Source organism: Erythrolamprus reginae, chromosome 6, assembly GCF_031021105.1.
Source record: "Erythrolamprus reginae isolate rEryReg1 chromosome 6, rEryReg1.hap1, whole genome shotgun sequence".
NCBI lineage: Eukaryota > Metazoa > Chordata > Lepidosauria > Squamata > Dipsadidae > Erythrolamprus > Erythrolamprus reginae.
In genome coordinates this window covers 38,856,347-38,874,308 of record NC_091955.1, presented here as the reverse complement: position 1 = coordinate 38,874,308, position 17,962 = coordinate 38,856,347, and the positions used below count along the sequence as shown (strand labels likewise).

Genomic DNA, 17,962 nt, shown 5'->3' with positions numbered 1-17,962 from the left:
AAGAGTAAGTCCAAATCCGATCGAACACTTGTAAGAGCTCATATTAAGACTTACAAAGTGGCGCTCAAGGCTGCAAGATGCGTGTATCATGCCACCTTGATTGCATCAGCGGAATCCCACCCGGCTGCTCTGTTTAGGGTGACCCGCTCCCTTCTTAACCAGGGGGGAGTTGGGGAGTCCTTGCAGAGTAGTGCCGAGGACTTTAACATGTTTTTCGCTGATAAAATTGCTCGAATCCGAGCGGACCTTGACTCCAATTGGATAACAGAGTCGACTGACAACGAGTCAGTCGAGGTGACTGGGGCCTGTACCTGTCCATCTGTCTGGGAAGAGTTTGACTTGGTGACACCTGATGAAGTGGACAAGGCCATTGGAGCTGTGAGTTCCGTCACCTGTTTACTGGATCCGTATCCCTCCTGGCTAGTCTCGGCCAGCAGGGAGGTGACACGGAGCTGGGTCCAGGAGATTGTCAACGCTTCTTTGGCGAGGGGGTCCATTCCGGATCCCTACAAGGAGGCACTAGTGCGCCCCCTCCTCAAGAAGCCTTCCCTGGACCCAGCCATTCTCAACAACTATCATCCAGTCTCCAACCTTCCCTTTATGGGGAAGGTTGTTGAGAAGGTGGTGGCACTCCAGCTCCAGCGGTCCTTGGAAGAAGCTGATTATCAAGGCCCTCAGCAGTAAGGATTCAGGCCTGACTACAGCATGGAAACTGCTTTGGTCGCGTTCATGGATTATCTCTGGCGGGCCCGGGACAGGGATTTGTCCTCTGTCCTGGTGCTTCTTGACCTCTCAGCGGCTTTCGATACCATTGACCATGGTATCCTTTCGCGCCGGCTGGAGGGGTTGGGAGCGGGAGGCACTGTTCTTCAGTGGTTCTCCTCCTTCCTCTCCGGTCGGTTGCAGTCGGTGTTAGTGGGGGGTCAGAGGTTGACCTCTAGGTTTCTCTCTTGCGGGGTACCTCAGGGGTCGGTCCTCTCCCCCCTGCTATTTAACATCTACATTAAACCCCTCAGAGAGGGTCCGCAACTTGGGTGTCCTCCTCGATCCACAGCTCACATTAGAGAAACATCTTTCAGCTGTGGCGAGGTGTACCAGCTGCAGCCCTATTTGGACCGGGAGTCACTGCTCACAGTCACTCATGCCCTCATCACCTTGAAGCTCGACTACTTTAACGCTCTCTACATGGAGCTACCTTTGAAAAGTGTTCGGAAAATTCAGATCATGCAGAATGCAGCTGCAAGAGCAATCATGGGCTTCCTTAAATATGTCCATGTTACACCAACACTCCGCGGTCTACATTGGTTGCCGATCAGATTTCGGTCACAATTCAGTGACCTATAAAGCCCTTCATGGCATCGGACCAGAATATCTCCGAGACCGCCTTCTGCTGCACAAATCCCAGTGACCAGTTTGGTCCCACAGAGTTGGCCTTCTCCGGGTCCTGTCGAGTAAACAATGCCGTTTGGCGGGACCCAGGGGAAGAGTCTTCTCTGTGGCAGCCCCGGCCCTCTGGAACCAACTCCCCCCAGAGATCAGAATTGCCCCCACCCTCCTCACCTTTCGTAAGCTCCTTAAAACTCACCTCTGTCGTCAGTCATGGGAGGAATTGAGATATTCCTTCCCCCTAGGCCTATACAATTTATGCATGGTATGTTTGTGTATATGTTCGGTTTTTAATAAGGGTCTTTTAATTATTTTAAATATTAGATTTGTTATATGCTGTTTCATTATTGTTGTTACCTGCCCTGAGTCTACGGAGAGGGGCGGCATACAAATCTAATAAACAAATAAACAAACAAACAAATAAATAAATAAATAAAATGAATAAATAAATAAATGTTTATGGGCTTTATATACAGAACAGTTCTTAAATTCTTGCAACTATGCATTTGCTTTCTGACATTAAGCTCAATCAAATCAAGTTGAAGCAGCAAATGAGTTGGAACTTCCTGATTGTTGCCAATTTGTTTTCCACACAGGGTTATTATCTTTTTTTAAAAGTCTCAGATGTCATGGGAATTTCTTAAGCAGATCTACAGTCTTGTACATAGATTACATTTATCTTGATAAATTTTGTACATTGATGCAATATTATATAATTTTACATCTTCTTTGTACATTTTCTCTTCATCCTTCTGTTCTCAATCCAATCATACCATTTTCCCCATATTACATAATAATCCAAATCCTTTTGTACTTTAATTTCTATTGTTAACTTGTCCCTCTGTGCATTCAAATATTTTTTAATTATCAAACTCAAAATACCAGTGTAGCAGAATACGTTTACAAATATGCATACTTTTTACAATCATGTACACTTTTTACAAACTTCAAACTTGATGGCTTTAAGACTTGTGGACTTCAACTCCCATAATTCCTCCTCTAGTCATGCTAGCTCAGGAATTGGAGTTGAAGTCCACAAGTCTTAAACTTAGCAAAAGTTTGAATACCTTTGCACCCCTAACCCAGGGGTCTTCCAGTGAAGGGCTACCAAAAATTTTACTACCACACTGTGGGCGTGGCTTATGCAGGACACCCTGCATTTTCTTTCAACATCTTTCATTGCAAATTGGGTGCTCTTGGGTGGAGCTCCATTTTTGCTACCCCACTGCGGGCAGTAGCCCACCCTGGGGTCTTCAAACATGACAGTTTTAAGACCAGTGAACTTCAACTCCCAGAATTCCTGCTCCAGTCATGCTAGCTCAGGAATGGGAGTTGAAGTCCACAAGTCTTAAACTTGCCCAAGTTTGAATATCCTAACCCAGGGATGTTAAAACATGACAGTTTTAAGACTAGTGAACCTCAATTCCCAGAATTCCTCCTCCAGTAAATGCTAGCTCAGGAATGGGAGTTAAAGTTGCCAGCTTTAAGACTAGTGGACTTCAATTTGAAGAAATTCCTATTCCAGTTATGCCAGATGGGTTAATTAGAAGGCAAAAATGGTCCAGTTTTTGCAAAAAACGTTCCTGTTTTTCACCTGTTTTTTCACAAAAAGTGGGTGGGCAAAGGGTCTGGGAAGCCTGCAGGGAGCTGCTAGGTGCTGGGGGGGGGTTGTCAAAAATGTCCCCATTTTTGTGAAAAATGGGCTATTTGTTGCCTATTTTTCCACAAAAATTGAGTGGGCAAAGGGTCTGGGAAGGGAGCTTCTGGGACAAAAATGTCCCGTTTTTCACTTTTTCACAAAATGGAGGCATCCCCCAGTCCTCAGGAGCTCTCTGCAGGCTTCCCAGACCCTCTGTCCAAAAATGGGATGCAGGAGGCGAGGCTTTGGGAAAGCAAAAAAATTGCTGCATTTGGTGTATAAGATGCACCAACATTTCCACAATAGGAGAAATGTCTTACTAGCACCTCCTTGTTCCTTGGATACTACTTGAAAGTATACTTAAAATAGGAGACAAGTAACCAATAGTAATAATGACTTTCTTATTCCCTGAAACTTAGAAACCAGCTAGTCCTCAACTCATGACAATTGAGCCCAATATGTCTATTGCTAAGGAAGACAGTTAAATGAATTTTATTTATTTATTTATTGGATTTGTATGCCACCCCATTTTTACAACCTTTCTTGCCATAGTTGTTAAGTGAATCATTGCAGTTGTTAATAACAAGCTTGTTAAATAAATCTGGTTCCCCCATTGACTTTGCTTGTCAAGTTGATCACATGACTTCAGGGACACAAACTATCAAAAATGCATGGAAGTACCATATTGGCTGAAATTCTACAAATGGATCCACAAGAGATAATACGTGAAATCGACGAACTTTACAGAGTTCATAAAAATTTTGCAAGGAGGCACCATTTTACCCAGGGAAGTTGATATAAAATTCGGAAGAAGAGATATAAGAGATGACATCTATAAATGGTCGCAAAATCAAACAATTACTTACAAGGGCAAAAAAATAATAATATTGAAACAAGTACCTCGCAGAATAAGAGAAAATAGAAGACAGTATCAATTTTTAACCAAGAGATTGATTAAAGATAATATAATGTTCAGATAGCTGGTACCAGAAGGCATGATTGTAACATGGCAAGAAAAGAAAATCAGAATAGAAACAGTAGAAGAAGCAAGAAACATTTGTGAAGAAAAAGGGTTAGGATTGGAAGAACTACCAAGCAAAGAAAGTAAGGGAAGCAAAGAGGAATTAGAAGAAGCAAGCCAGGAGAAAGACAAAACAGTTGCAGCAAGAAAAAAACAGAAAGAAAACGAATGAAAATTAGAACTGCAAAAGACTCAGCAAAAAAGCTACGAGAGCCAAGATATCAAACAAGATACTAAAATACTATAAATAAGAATGTCAAAAGAATTTAATATAATAACAATCAAAGTAAATGGACGAAATAACCCCCCAAAAAGAAGACTACTATTTACAAAACTAAACAAATTACCAAACAATGTGATCACCTTGCAAGAACTACATATCAATAAACAGAATCAGAGATTAATAGAAAATGCAAAATTGGGAAATCTATACACTTCATTGGCAGAGCAAAAAAAACCGTGGTATTGCAATGCATGTGAAAAAAATCAGTCAATTCCAAAGATATATACAAAGCCCAGGAAGGTAGAATATTAATAATAGAATTGGAAATTGAACAAAAATATTTAAATCTGATACCAATCTATGCCCCAAATGAAAAACAAAAAGAATTCTACAAAAAACTTCATGAAAAAAATATAGAATTAGAATTAGATAATTTAATAATCCTAGGTGATTTCAATGCTATAGCAAATAAGTCTCTAGATTACAAAGGTAAAAAAATAAGATAAAAAAACCAAAGTTAAAGGATGCATGATTGCGTGGGAACAAAATTTTGGAAACATAATAAATCTCTCAGAATGGGAAAAAATATACACAATCAATTATAAACTAACGCTCGCGACATCTTACAAAGAAAACCTATTCAAAATTATCTATAGGTGGCACCTTCCACTGGCTAGACTCTCAAACATCTACCCCAATATATCTCCTCTATGTTGGAAGTGTAAAAAGAAACAAGGAACTTACTACCATTTATGGTGGACATGTACATACGCCAAAAAATTTTGGGCAGATATTAAAAGAATAATAGACCAAGTCATATCGATAACAATTATAGTCAAACCTGAATTATTCCTCTTAGGCATTTTTCGACAGAAAGTCACAAAAGAAGATAGATACCTTGTTATACAAATATTGACCGCTGCTAGAATAACTTACACCCAACAGTGGAAACAGGAAACTACCCAGATGACCCTAACTATCATCACAAAAATCATGGAATGTGCGGAACTATCTAAAATGATGATGGAATTACAAAACAAAAACGATTCAGAGTTTTACAAGGCCTAGGAGAAGTGGTATTGATGGTTATCTAAAATCAACAACAACAAAATAGAAAATAACGGTCAAATTACCCAAACACAACTTTTCATCTCACACCAGAGAACAAAATGCCAAAATAAACCTAAAAGAATAAAACTAATAACACCCACATACAATTGAAAATATCAGAATCGCATACAGTGTCTGAATTTAATCCCTTTGATACTTACTCACAAATACTAACAACTTAACCCTCATTCATTTCTAACATATACACCTATCATATACCACAAACTAACAAGTCGTCAAATCGCCAACGCCTGCTAAACTGCAGGTATTACCACCCCTTTTCCTTTCCCCCATCCTAATCCCACCTTACATTTTCGCATATAGAAACATAGAAACATAGAAGTCTGATGGCAGAAAAAGACCTCCTGGTCCATCTAGTCTGCCCTTATACTATTTTCTGTATTTTATCTTAGGATGGATATATGTTTATCCCAGGCATGTTTAAATTCAGTTACTGTGGATTTATCTACCACGTCTGCTGGAAGTTTGTTCCAAGGATCTACTACTCTTTCAGTAAAATAATATTTTCTCATGTTGCTTTTGATCTTTCCCCCAACTAACTTCAGATTGTGTCCCCTTGTTCTTGTGTTCACTTTCCTTTTAAAAACACTTCCCTCAAGGACCTTATTTAACCCTTTAATATATTTAAATGTTTCGATCATGTCCCCCCTTTTCCTTCTGTCCTCCAGACTATACAGATTGAGTTCATTAAGTCTTTCCTGATATGTTTTATGCTTAAGACCTTCCACCATTCTTGTAGCCCGTCTTTGGACCTGTTCAATTTTGTCTATATCTTTTTGTAGGTGAGGTCTCCAGAACTGAACACAGTATTCCAAATGTGGTCTCACCAGCATTCTATATAGCGGGATCATAATCTCCCTCTTCCTGCTTGTTATACCTCTAGCTATGCAGCCAAGAATCCTACTTGCTTTCCCTACCGCCTGACTGCACTGTTCACCCATTTTGAGACTGTCAGAAATCACTACCCCTAAATCCTTATCTTCTGTAGTATTTGCTAACACAGAACTGCCAATACAATACTCAGATTGAGGATTCCTTTTCCCCAAGTGCATTATTTTACATTTGGAAACATTAAACTGCAGTTTCCATTGCTTTGACCATTTATCTAGTAAAGCTAAATCATTTACCATATTACAAATGCCTCCAGGAATATCAACCCTATTGCACACTTTAGAGTCATCGGCAAATAGGCAAACCTTCCCTACCAAACCTTCCCCTATGTCACTCACAAACATATTAAAAAGAATAGGACCCAGAACAGACCCTTGTGGCACACTGCTTGTAACCTGACTCTGCTCAGAATACTCACCATTAACAATAACTCTCTGATGTCTACGCTTCAGCCAGATGCTAATCCATTGAACTATCCAGGGATTAAGTCCAATCTTCACTAATTTATCTATCAGCTCTTTATGTGGAACCGTATCAAAGGCTTTGCTGAAGTCCAGGTAGGCAATATCCACGGCACCACCTTCATCCAACACCTTTGTGACATAGTCAAAGAAATCAATGAGATTAGTCTGACATGATTTGCCTTCAGTAAAGCCATGCTGATTTGGGTCCAATAAGTTATTGTTTTTTAGGTGCTGATTTATCCTCTTTTTGAGTAGAGTCTCCATCATTTTAACTACCACTGATGTCAAGCTAACTGGTCTGTAGTTACCAGCTTCTTCTCTACTGCCCTTCTTGTGGATAGGCACAACACTGGCCATTCTCCAATCCTCAGGAACTTCTCCTGTTAACAAGGATTGGTTAAACAAATCAGTCAGGGGGGTAGCAATGACAGATCTGAGTTCTTTAAGAACTCTGGGGTGGATGCCATCTGGACCCATTGCCTTATTTATCTTTAATCGTTCAAGTTTTTCTAAGACATCGGCTTCTAAGATCACTGGAGCTGAATCCGTACAGCTGGAAGCAATGCTATATCCCTCCATAGTATTATTTTGTAAGGTGTCTTTTGAGAAAACTGAACAGAAGTAGCTATTGAAATGGTCAGCGATCTCCTTATTCCCATTAATGCATGTATTATTCCCGGTACTAAGCTTCGTGATGCCGCAGTTTTTCTTCTTCTTATCACTAATATATCTGAAGAAGGTTTTATCCCCCTTCTTTACAGATTTGGCAATTTCTTCCTCTTTTGAGGCTTTAGCAGCATATACTATCTGTTTTGCCTCCTTCTGTCTCATTTTATACACCTCCCTATCAGCTATACTTCCAGACTCTTTATACCTCCTATAGGCAGCCTTTTTTTCATTGACTATAGCCCTTACATCATTGCTAAACCATAGCGGTTTCTTCTTCCTTTTACCTTTAGTTATTTGTCTTACATACAGTCCAGTGGCTTTTAAGATGGCCTTTTTTAATACAGTCCACTGGGTGCTCGCTCCTGCCATTTTATCCCTCCCCTTTAATTCATTATCTAAATATTCCCCCATTGCATTAAAATTTGTTTTTCTGAAATCCAATACTTTGGTTGCATTATAGGATTGCTCACAATGACTTTTTACATCAAACCACAAACATAGATGGTCACTGCAACCTAAATTTTCTCCCACCTTGACCTCTGAAACCCAATTCCCATTCGTAAAAACTAAATCTAGAATATTCTCCCCTCTAGTTGGTGTCTTAACCAGCTGTGCCAGAGCTGCTCCTGTAAAGGCCTCTACTATATTCTTACTTTTGCATGTAAGGGCACTGGGGATATTCCAGTCAACATCAGGCATGTTGAAATCACCCATAACCACAATATCTCCCTTTAGTGCCATTTGGGTAATTTCATCCACCATCTTGTTGTCATATTCCTCAGATTGCCCTGGACGCCTATAGATCACCCCAATTCTAATGACAGAACCGTCTTTATTTTGCATGCAAATCCAGAGACTCTCCAGATCTTTACACGTATTTTGAATTAGTGTTGTTTTTAGACTTTCTTTAACATAAATGGCTACTCCACCTCCCCTTCTCTCTATTCTATCCTTCCTATACAGTGTATATCCTGGTATGGATATTTCCCATTCATTAGAATCCTTAAACCATGTCTCAGTTATGGCAACCAGATCCAAATTATCTCTAGATATTATGGCCATTAACTCACAGAGCTTGTTGCTCAAGCTTTGAGCATTCGTGCACATTACCCGAACAACATTATTTTCATTATTAGTTTGCCCCTTATCATCCACAACTACATCTATTTTATTTGCAGCTCTCTTTTCATAAGCTTTCAAAAACTGATTTATCCTCATTGGTCGGGGACAGAAATCACCCACATCAGTTACATCTCTGTCCCCTTTACCTAGTTTAAATGCCTGTCCAAGAAAGTTCTGAATTCCTCACCGAGCACCTGGGTACCTCTGTATGATGGATGCAAACCATCCCTCTTAAACAACTCATCTCCTAATACTTACATTACTTTACTAACCCACTTCCAAATCAATATATGTAATAGATAAAAATTTATATAGCTTAAATCTTGAACATAATATGATTATGTATAGTTTAATACCTAGAATTGATATATATTAAGTTACATATGTTATGTACATTATTTGGATATGTTGTTTTTTTAAAATCTTTCTGATTCCTTTGTACTCCCTGTTCCCCGTCCCGTTTTCAATAAATTAATAAACTATTTTTTTTAAAAAACCAAATTGCCCAAGTCCTTCTGGAAAATGTGTGATGAATTAGGCTTAAAAGATTCTTGGAGGGAGAAACATAAAACAGTGAAAGGTCCTTGACTCTTTCTCTCTCCCTCCCCATCCCAAACGGCAGCCCTCCTGTGGCGGTGGCGGCATTTGGTGGGCTACCCGGATTTTTTACCCAAACTGTATGGGGACAGGGGTGGAGAGGAGAGGAGTTGTGGGAGGCTGCGGTTTGAGTTGGGGCCCCTTCAGATTTCCGAATTTCCGAATTGGACTGTTGAATCATTGTCTTTATCCTTAAAAGCCAGGTAGCCTGTTCAAGTCTGGCCGGGCTACTCAGGCATTTAAAAGAGTGATTTGAAATGCAAGGGCGGTAGGAGGGCTGCCATTTGGGACGGGGAGGGAGAAAGAGCCAAGGACCTTTACTCGGGAGTGTTGTGGTTGGCTCTGGCCCAGCTCCTGCCCCAGGGAATGGGGAGATGGATGCAGGGGAAATGTCAACATGTCACAGGCCTGTGTTATTGCCGACAGAATCAGTTCAGAGTTTAGTTTCCTCGGACGAAGAAAAAGGTGAGAGTGACTCGGCAGAGAAGGGCTTGGCCAAGGCAGTCAACCTTCCTTATCTTCTATTGCTTCAGATGATGACATTTTGGACCCACGCAAGCGCAGAATTATGCGTAGAAGAGACCAAGTAAGAACATATTACAGGAAATAAGGGAGGCCACCTGTGTTTGGGTGGAGTTCCAGTATTTAGGGCTGCTGCTATAAATAGCAGCATGTGGGTTTGGTCATTGTGAAAGAATATCTGTTTGCAGTTTCGCCAGGAATCTTGTGTGCTGGACTTGGTTGCTTTTTCACGCCTTTGAAACCAAAGCAGAGCAACGTGTGTTTGTGTCTCACTTCATTGGAAGAAGAAGGGGTGTGAAGTTTCTCCACAGCTGCTGGCTAAGTACTTAATGACTGCTTAAGGGAAACTGTACAGACTAACCGGTTGTTTTGGGAAGAGTGCTCTATGCAATACAAAAAGAGTGCTTAGTTTATTTTGACTTTTGTGATAAAGAACATTGTTTTGAATTTTCAAACATGTGTGTGTCTGAAATTTGTACCCTTGAATTTTCGGGAGGCTCCTATCAGAGAGCCCGGCAGAACAGGGAGCAAGCGGACAGAGGAAGGAAGCCTTGGTGAAGCTAAAGGTTTTTGCCGAGTCCTTGGAAAGGAAGGACCCATCTACAAATTCACCTTGCCTGTTTCCCAGCCGGTAAAAACACGGGGTAGCCTGCCAGATGCCGCCACCACGCCGGGGGGAGGAGAGAAAGGGAGGAGGCTTCCTCCCTCTCCAGCCTTTGGCAGTGGACCCAAGCGCCAATAGCAGTCGCCGCCTTGAGCCACCTGTGGGGTGCTGTAGGCAGGCAGCAGCTCTGGAAGCACAGCCGCCTAAGGCCTCCATGGGCACTGCTCTCTTTTGGCCAACGAAGCAGAAGTCACCACGGGGGGGGGGTGTTGAGGTAAATCGCATGCTCTGTCCCTGAAGGGAAACTACTGGCAGCTGTGCCTGCTCTGGGAGGGCTCTGGCATGGGAGATGCTGCAATGGGATGCTCTGCACCACACTGACTGCGAGGGACTCCAGTCCCTCCCCATTGCCTTCAAAAGATGCCGTAAGCCTGGCTTTATCAACCCGCCACCCTGGGGCGGCTGCAGAGACCCCACATGGCAAAGCCTAACCCCAGTTCCCTTAGGATGATCAGAGCCTGCAAACTTAAAATCGCTTGTTTTGGCCGCTGCTCGCAGAGAAGAGAAGCGAAGGTTCATAAGACAAAAATGATTCATGAGAAGAGGCAAAAAAATCCTGAACGCCCGCTTCATATCTCAAAAAGTTTGTATGAAGAGGCATTTTTAAGAAGAGGTACCACTGTATATGGATTACGGACAGAAAATATTTAAAAGAAAAACAATATAAACAAATGCTAGAAAAAGTATTAGACATATTTTTCAAAATAAACAAAACAGAAGAGGTAACGCCACAAGTACTTTGGGATACAAGCAAAGCATACATTCGAGGTTTGACCATCTCATATGTAGCAAAAAGAAATAAAGAAAAAGAACCCAGCAGGAACAATTAAAACAATAATTAAATCAAATTGAAACCAATCTCCAAATAGACCCAGAAAGCAAATATCTTAAAGAAAACAGAAAACATATTAGACATAAAATTACTTTAATTGAGCAAGAAGAAATTGCAGAACAAATAAAATTAGCTAAGCAAATTTTTTTTGAGCAAGCAAATAAACCCGGTTGCTGGTTGGCACACAAATTGAGGAAACAACGAGAAAGGAAAATTATAGACAAACTAGATAATAAAGAGGGTATCATACAACACAGTAAATAACAGAAAAAAAAATAGCATGGGAATTCTTTAAAAAATTATATGCGCATGAAGAGGTAGAAGAGGTTAAAATCTGTAAACAGTAAACAGAAGAACAAACCTTAAATAGACCGATAACAATCACTGAATTACAAGCAACAATAAAAGAACAGAAAAACTATAAGGCACCAGGTCCGGATGGTATACCAGTTGAATTCTATAAGTAAGAAATAAATATAATGGAAACAAATATGTTAGAAATATTTAATGAAATAGTTTATCAAGTGAAATTGCCACTGTCGCGGTCTGAGGTTCTAGTAACATTGATCCCTAAGACAGATAAAGATAAGGAAAAAAATCCAAAACTATAGACCGATATATCTTTTGAATACTGACTATAAAATATTTACCACAATATTTGCAACAAGAATAAAAAAAAAATTTAGATCCAATAATACACCAAGACCAAAATGGGGTTTTACCCCAAAGACAGATCAGAAATAATTTGAGAACAATAATCAATACACTTGAATACTATGAAAACAACCCAGAAAACTAGATGGTATTGGTTTTTCTTGATGCAGACAATGTGTTTGACAATGTGAACTGGAGATTTATTAAGATACAATTAGAAGAAATGAAATTTGTCTTCAAATTTGTGAACTTAATTAATTCTATATATTACAAACAAAATGCAAGAATATTAATCAACGGAGAACAAACAGACAGATTTGAAATTGAGAAAGGGGTAAGACAGGGATGCCCCCTATCTCCCCTGCTATTCATTTTAACATTAGAGACACTATTAATAAAAATTCAAGAAGATAAAGAAATTAACAGAAGAACCCACGAAAACCATCCCAAAATTAATACATCAAATAGAATAATATGGAAAGGTGGCAGGATTAAAAATTAATAAAAACAAAACAAAGATTATAACTGAAAACTGCACTAGAAATTTAACAGATCAATTGGTACAAATATCAGATATTAAAACAGTAAGGAAAGTAAAATACCTGGGAATTTGGATATCAGCAAAATGCACAACATTAAAAGAAGGTAACTATAATAAGTTAATAGATCAAATAAGAAAAGAGCTACAGAGTTGGAAGAACCTACAATTATCTTTACTAGATACTAATTGCTACTAAATGCTGTAAAAAATGAGTGTTTTACCCAGATTACTTTATCTATTCCAAACGATCTCGATTAACCCAGGAAGGAATTTTTTCACAGAATTAACTAGGATAATTTCTAAATTATTTGCTTCGGTATCTGAACAAAAATTCGGATACCGAACAGCCACAGAAAATTTTGTTTATTATCCGAAATGAGTGAGAAGGAATGGGAGTCGGAATCCGACACGCCCATTCTAGCCGCCCACTAAACAGCCTCCCAGTAGTGCAGCCGCCCCCCCACTCCCTACAGCTTGGAGCGGAAGGGTGTAGGAAGGGTGGGGCGGCTGCAATACCGGCAGTTTTGGGGGGGCTCCTTTCCTTTAAGCAGTTACACCAACTTTCTCTTTCCTGAGAGTAGCGACGGCAGCAGAGGCTTTCCTTAGAGCAGCAGCAGCGCCGGGAACGTCAGAGGCTTCCCTTTCTCATATCACGTTCCCGGCGCTGCTGCTGCTCTAAGGAAAGCCTCTGCTGCCGTCGCTACTCTCGGGAAAGAGAAAGTTGGTGTAACTGCTTAAAGGGAAGACGAACCACTGAGGAAAGGAGCCCCCCCCCGAAACTGCCCCCACCCTAACTACAGCTTGGAGTGCTTAGACCTCATATCTTTATCCCATAGGAAATAAAGGAAATAGGGGCTGGAAACCAATTAAACCCATTTCCATTATTTCCTATGGGATAAAATAATTCGGTACTCGACCAAATCGGTTCTCGACCACACTTTTGGAACGGATTATGGTCGAATACCGAGGTACCACTGTACATTTAGATAATTCTATAAGATATAAAGAGTTATTGAAAGAACAATTCATGTTAAAATCAAAAGAATTAGAAGAAAAAGGGAGACCTTTACATTGGTGGACATACAGATACATGATACATATCAAAAAGGCAATGTGGAATATGGCTTTCAAGTGGGGAAGAGTGGTCTAGATAAGATAATTAGGGGCATAGACATAAAATTAATCAGCAAAATTTATAAATTTTAATTAATTACAAAATGGAGGTGGAGATAGTCAAAGAAAATATGATCAACTGGGGAGAAAATTTCGGATATTCGATTCAATTACATAAATGGGAAAAAATGTGGTCCTTTAACTGGCAAATTACAAAGTCAAATGCATTTAAAGAAAACCAATGTAAGATGTTCTACCATTGGCATCTAGCACCCGAGAGAATTTCAAAAATGTTCCCAAATGTATCACCAATGTGCTGGAAATGTAAAAAAGAAAAAGGATCTTTCTATCATTCATGGTCGATGTGTATTAAAGCCAAAAACTATTTGAAAACTATAGAGGAATGGTTAATAGAAATTTTAAAAGAAAAAATAGAGAAAAAAACAGAATTCTTTTTATTAGGGATCTTTAATAAATCATATAAAAAGAAGATAAATACTTGGTTATGCATATTTTAACAGTGGCTAAAATAACATATGCTCAACTATGGAAAAGCAACTTCTTCCAAAAGAAGAAATGATTATTACAAAAATTTTGGAATGTGTTGAAATGGATATGCTACCAAAAAACTAGATGGGAAAGAAGAAAGGGATTATTATAGAAATTGGGATAAATATTACAATTGGTTTAAACAAAGAAACAATCAAATAAGTGAAATAGAATGCAAGGTTTAAAAGATGAATAATTAATATGTTCATCTCTTTTTTCAAAATTGGAAACTAGATTTTCTTGCTTTTTTGAAGTTGCTTTTTTCTATTCTCTTTCAAGTTCTTCTCTAAAATGTTTCTTTTCTTCTTTATTTTCTCTTACATAAAAATGTACAGTATCTACAGTGAACATAGACTAAAATGTTTTCAATTTGATGCAAAAACATATACAACTCAATATGTGCTTCAGTAAATCATCCTGGATATGGGTATTTTTCTTTTATGTTTGTGTGTTTTCTATATGTCTGTTTTGTTTTAAATAAAAAATATATTTAAAAAAAAAATTAGCGATGATGGATCATAAAAATATATGTCTTTAATGGGAGACTATAATGGGATAGTAGATATACAAAAAGATTATACTACAGGGAAAGGGAAAGATACTAAAAGAAACACACTGTCAAAGATATTTATAGATATGGTGGAAGAATAGACTTAGGGAGAATTTTACACCCAAAAAAGAAACAATATAGATTTTATTCAGTACCCCACAAATCGTACTTTAGGATTGATATGATTTGGGCTAGCAATAAAATATAACAAAACATAGAAACAGTAGAGATTACTGCTAATATATGTGCAGATCATAACCCTTTGGTTGTAATCTGGAAAGGAAGAATAAAACAAGAATAGAAGATGGACTTTAAACCCACATATATTGCAAGAGGAATATTTAGAAAGAACTACAAAAGAAATAAAATTCTTTTTAGAAGAAAATCAAAAACAGCCCATGACATTGCAAAATTTGTGGGATACACTTAAAGCTTACATTAGTGTTTTTCAACAGGGGTTCCGCGGAACCCAAGGGTTCCGCAAGGGCCAGCCAAGGATTCTGCGACTTAATGAGAAAAACAAAAAAAACTTGACCAGGAGCAGCAGCATTGCCGCCCCGTCCGCCTTACTCTGCTTTTGCCTCCGCTTCCTCACAGAACGCTTATTCGGGGACACTGTAACCCCCGTGCAGCATTTGAAAATGCTGCATAGCAGAGCCGGGTGCTGTTTCTCCCTGTCCGACAGCTGCAACTGGCAACTAAGCTGTCGGGCGGAGAGAAACCCCCGTGGGTCAGAGCCCTGCATCGCCCGGGTGCTCCAACTCTCCGGACCACGCACACCCCTGCCAATCCTCCGTTCACTGTTTCTTTTTGGTGGGGCGCCACTCTGGATAGAAGAGGCACAGGGAGTCCCTGCCCACCATCCCTGGGCTGAAGGGACCTGAGTGATGTCCACATTTCCCCCCCTTCTGACGCTGCTGCTGGCTGCGCGAGGTAAAGAGGGGGGGAGTGAGAGGGGGAGGGAATGAGAGACAGAAAGGGAGAAAGAGAGAGAAATGAGAAAATGATGGAGGGAAAGAATAAGGGAGAGAAAATAGAGGCAAATGAGAAGGGAGAGAGAAATGAGTGAAAGATTGAGAGAGAGAATGAGAGAGAGAAAATGAGAGAGGTAGAAGAGGGAAACAAATGAAAGAGAGAGAAGGGAGAGAAAGAAAAAGGGAGAGGAAGAGGAAAGATAGAGGAAAGATAGAAAAAGGGAGGAGAAACAAATGAGAGAGGGAAGGGGGGAGAGGGAGAGGTACGTAGAAATCAGAGAGACCTGGAGGGAGAGAATGAGAGAGAGAAAAGAGAGAGAAGTGGAGAGAAAGAAAGAAAAGGAAAAGAGAAGGAGGGAAAGAGAGAAGTGGAGAGGAAGGAGCGAGAGAGGGAGGTCAAGGAAGGAAGGAAGGAAAAAAGGAAGGAAAAAAGGAAGGAAAAAAGGAAGGAAGGAAGGAGAAATGGAGGGAACAAGGAAGGAAGGAAAGACGGAAGGAAGGAGAAATGGAGGGAAAATGGAAGAAAGGAGGAAGAATGAAATGAATGGAGGGGCGGAGGAAGGAAGGACTTTTGGGAGGTAATTTTTATTTTTATTTTTCTCTCAACATACATTCAAACAATACAGTGTACCATCTAATTTTCCATGAATAAAATACGGTATTTTGTTAGTAACTAATATCAATCATCAAAAAAGTTGCAAAAGTTTTTTTTCTAATTTTGTCATCCAGTTACATACATTTTTAAAAAAATTAAATTCCCTCCTTAATGTTCAAGGCTTGCCTTGAAGGTACATAAACAGTACCGGTACACGGTACAGATTCCGCCAGAAATCGACACCAAAGAGTTCTCCTGAAGAAAAAAGGTTGAAGAACACTTCATTAGAGGGACCACCATAGCATATACAATTAGGAAAAATAAAGAAAAATGGCAGCGACACAATGAATTGAGAACATAAAAGAATTGGAAAATAAGCTTCAAAAAACTCCCAAAGAAGAAAAAATATATGAAACAATAATCGGGAAGAAACATGAGTTAAATTTAACAGAACAACAGGAGTGGTGGCTGGTGTATAAAATTTAAAAAGAAAAAGAATACAAGGTGACACACCAATTAATGGAGGGGAACTACACCATAACGAAGAAAAACTAAAAGAAATAGTGTTAGAGTACTATAAGAAACTGTACAATCAAGATAGGATATACCCCAATAAAATAGAAAAATGTTAAGCAGGGAGATTACATTGATAGTACTTCAAACTTCAATCAAAAGGCAGAAGAAAAATAAATCCCCAGGGCCACATGGGTATCCCGGAGAATTTTATAAATGTTTCAGAGACACGATAGAACACATACAACTAAAAGTATACAATGAAGCATTACAGGAGGGGAAAATGCCTGAAACCTGGAGGGAAGCCTATATCACCATGTTAATGAAAGAAGGTGCCAACGCAAACCAAATTAGTGATTATAGGCCAATTTTGTTGTTAAATGCCCATTATAAAATTTTTATGTCAATTATTGTGGAGAGACTTTAAAAAATTCTAAATAAAACTATACATCTTGACCAAAACAGATTTTTACCAATTATGCAAATTAGGACAGATATAAGAATGGTATTTAACATAACTGAATATTATGAAGCACACCCAGAAAGACAGGCTGCACTGATCTTTCTGGATGCGCAAAAGGCGTTTCACAACATAATTTGGCACTATTTGATAAAATTAATTAAAAATGAAATTTGGTGACAAATTCGAACAATTAGTAGAATTGGTATATACCTCCCAGAAAGCCAGGGTAATTGTAAACAGTGAAATAACTAGACCATTTCAAATAAACAAGGGTGTCAGACAGGGATGTCCATTGTCACCTCTGCTTTTTGTCCTAACACTGGAAACTTTGTTAAATAAAATTTGTAATGCCAAAAGTATTAAGGGAACAAGGTAAAAAATGAAGAATATAAAGTACAGGCCTTTGCGGATGACCTGCTGTTCTTCCTAGAAGACCCACTGGAAACAGGGCAACCATTGACCACAAAAATAGAAGAATATGGCGAATCCGCAGAGCTAAAAATTAATAGACAAAAAACCAAATTCTTGACCAAAAATATGACAATGAAACAAAAGAAAGAATTAGAAATACAATTAGGCCTCAAAAGCACAAAGAAAATTAAATATTTGGGAATAAACCTAACTAACATATGTTCATCTATAAAAGAAGACAATTATATAAAATTGGCAAACCAAATAAAAATGGATATAGAAAAATGGAACAAATTACAATTGCACTAGTAGGAAGAATATCAATTATTAAGATGAACATACTCCCAAAATTTCTTTTTTTTATTCCAAACTGTCCCTATCAAATTAGACCCTAATTTTTTTTACAGATTTGAATAAAGTGACATCTAAATCAATATG

The 17,962-nt window shown here is 39.0% G+C and overlaps 1 protein-coding gene across 6 annotated transcripts in view; it reads right to left on the bottom strand.

Annotated features, from left to right (window-relative positions):
• Positions 1-17,962, bottom strand: part of ARID2 (AT-rich interaction domain 2) — a 453,518-nt gene that overhangs the window by 118,831 nt on the left and 316,725 nt on the right. Inside the window, exon 16 of one of the 6 annotated variants that reach the window (XM_070755580.1) lies at positions 17,521-17,608. The exons of the other annotated variants lie outside the window; for them this stretch is intronic. Within the exon in view, the coding sequence (XP_070611681.1) occupies positions 17,540-17,608 (69 nt within the window). The 3' untranslated portion in view covers positions 17,521-17,539. Of the gene's footprint in view, positions 1-17,520; positions 17,609-17,962 lie in introns of those variants that run through there. 6 annotated transcript variants of the gene reach the window in all.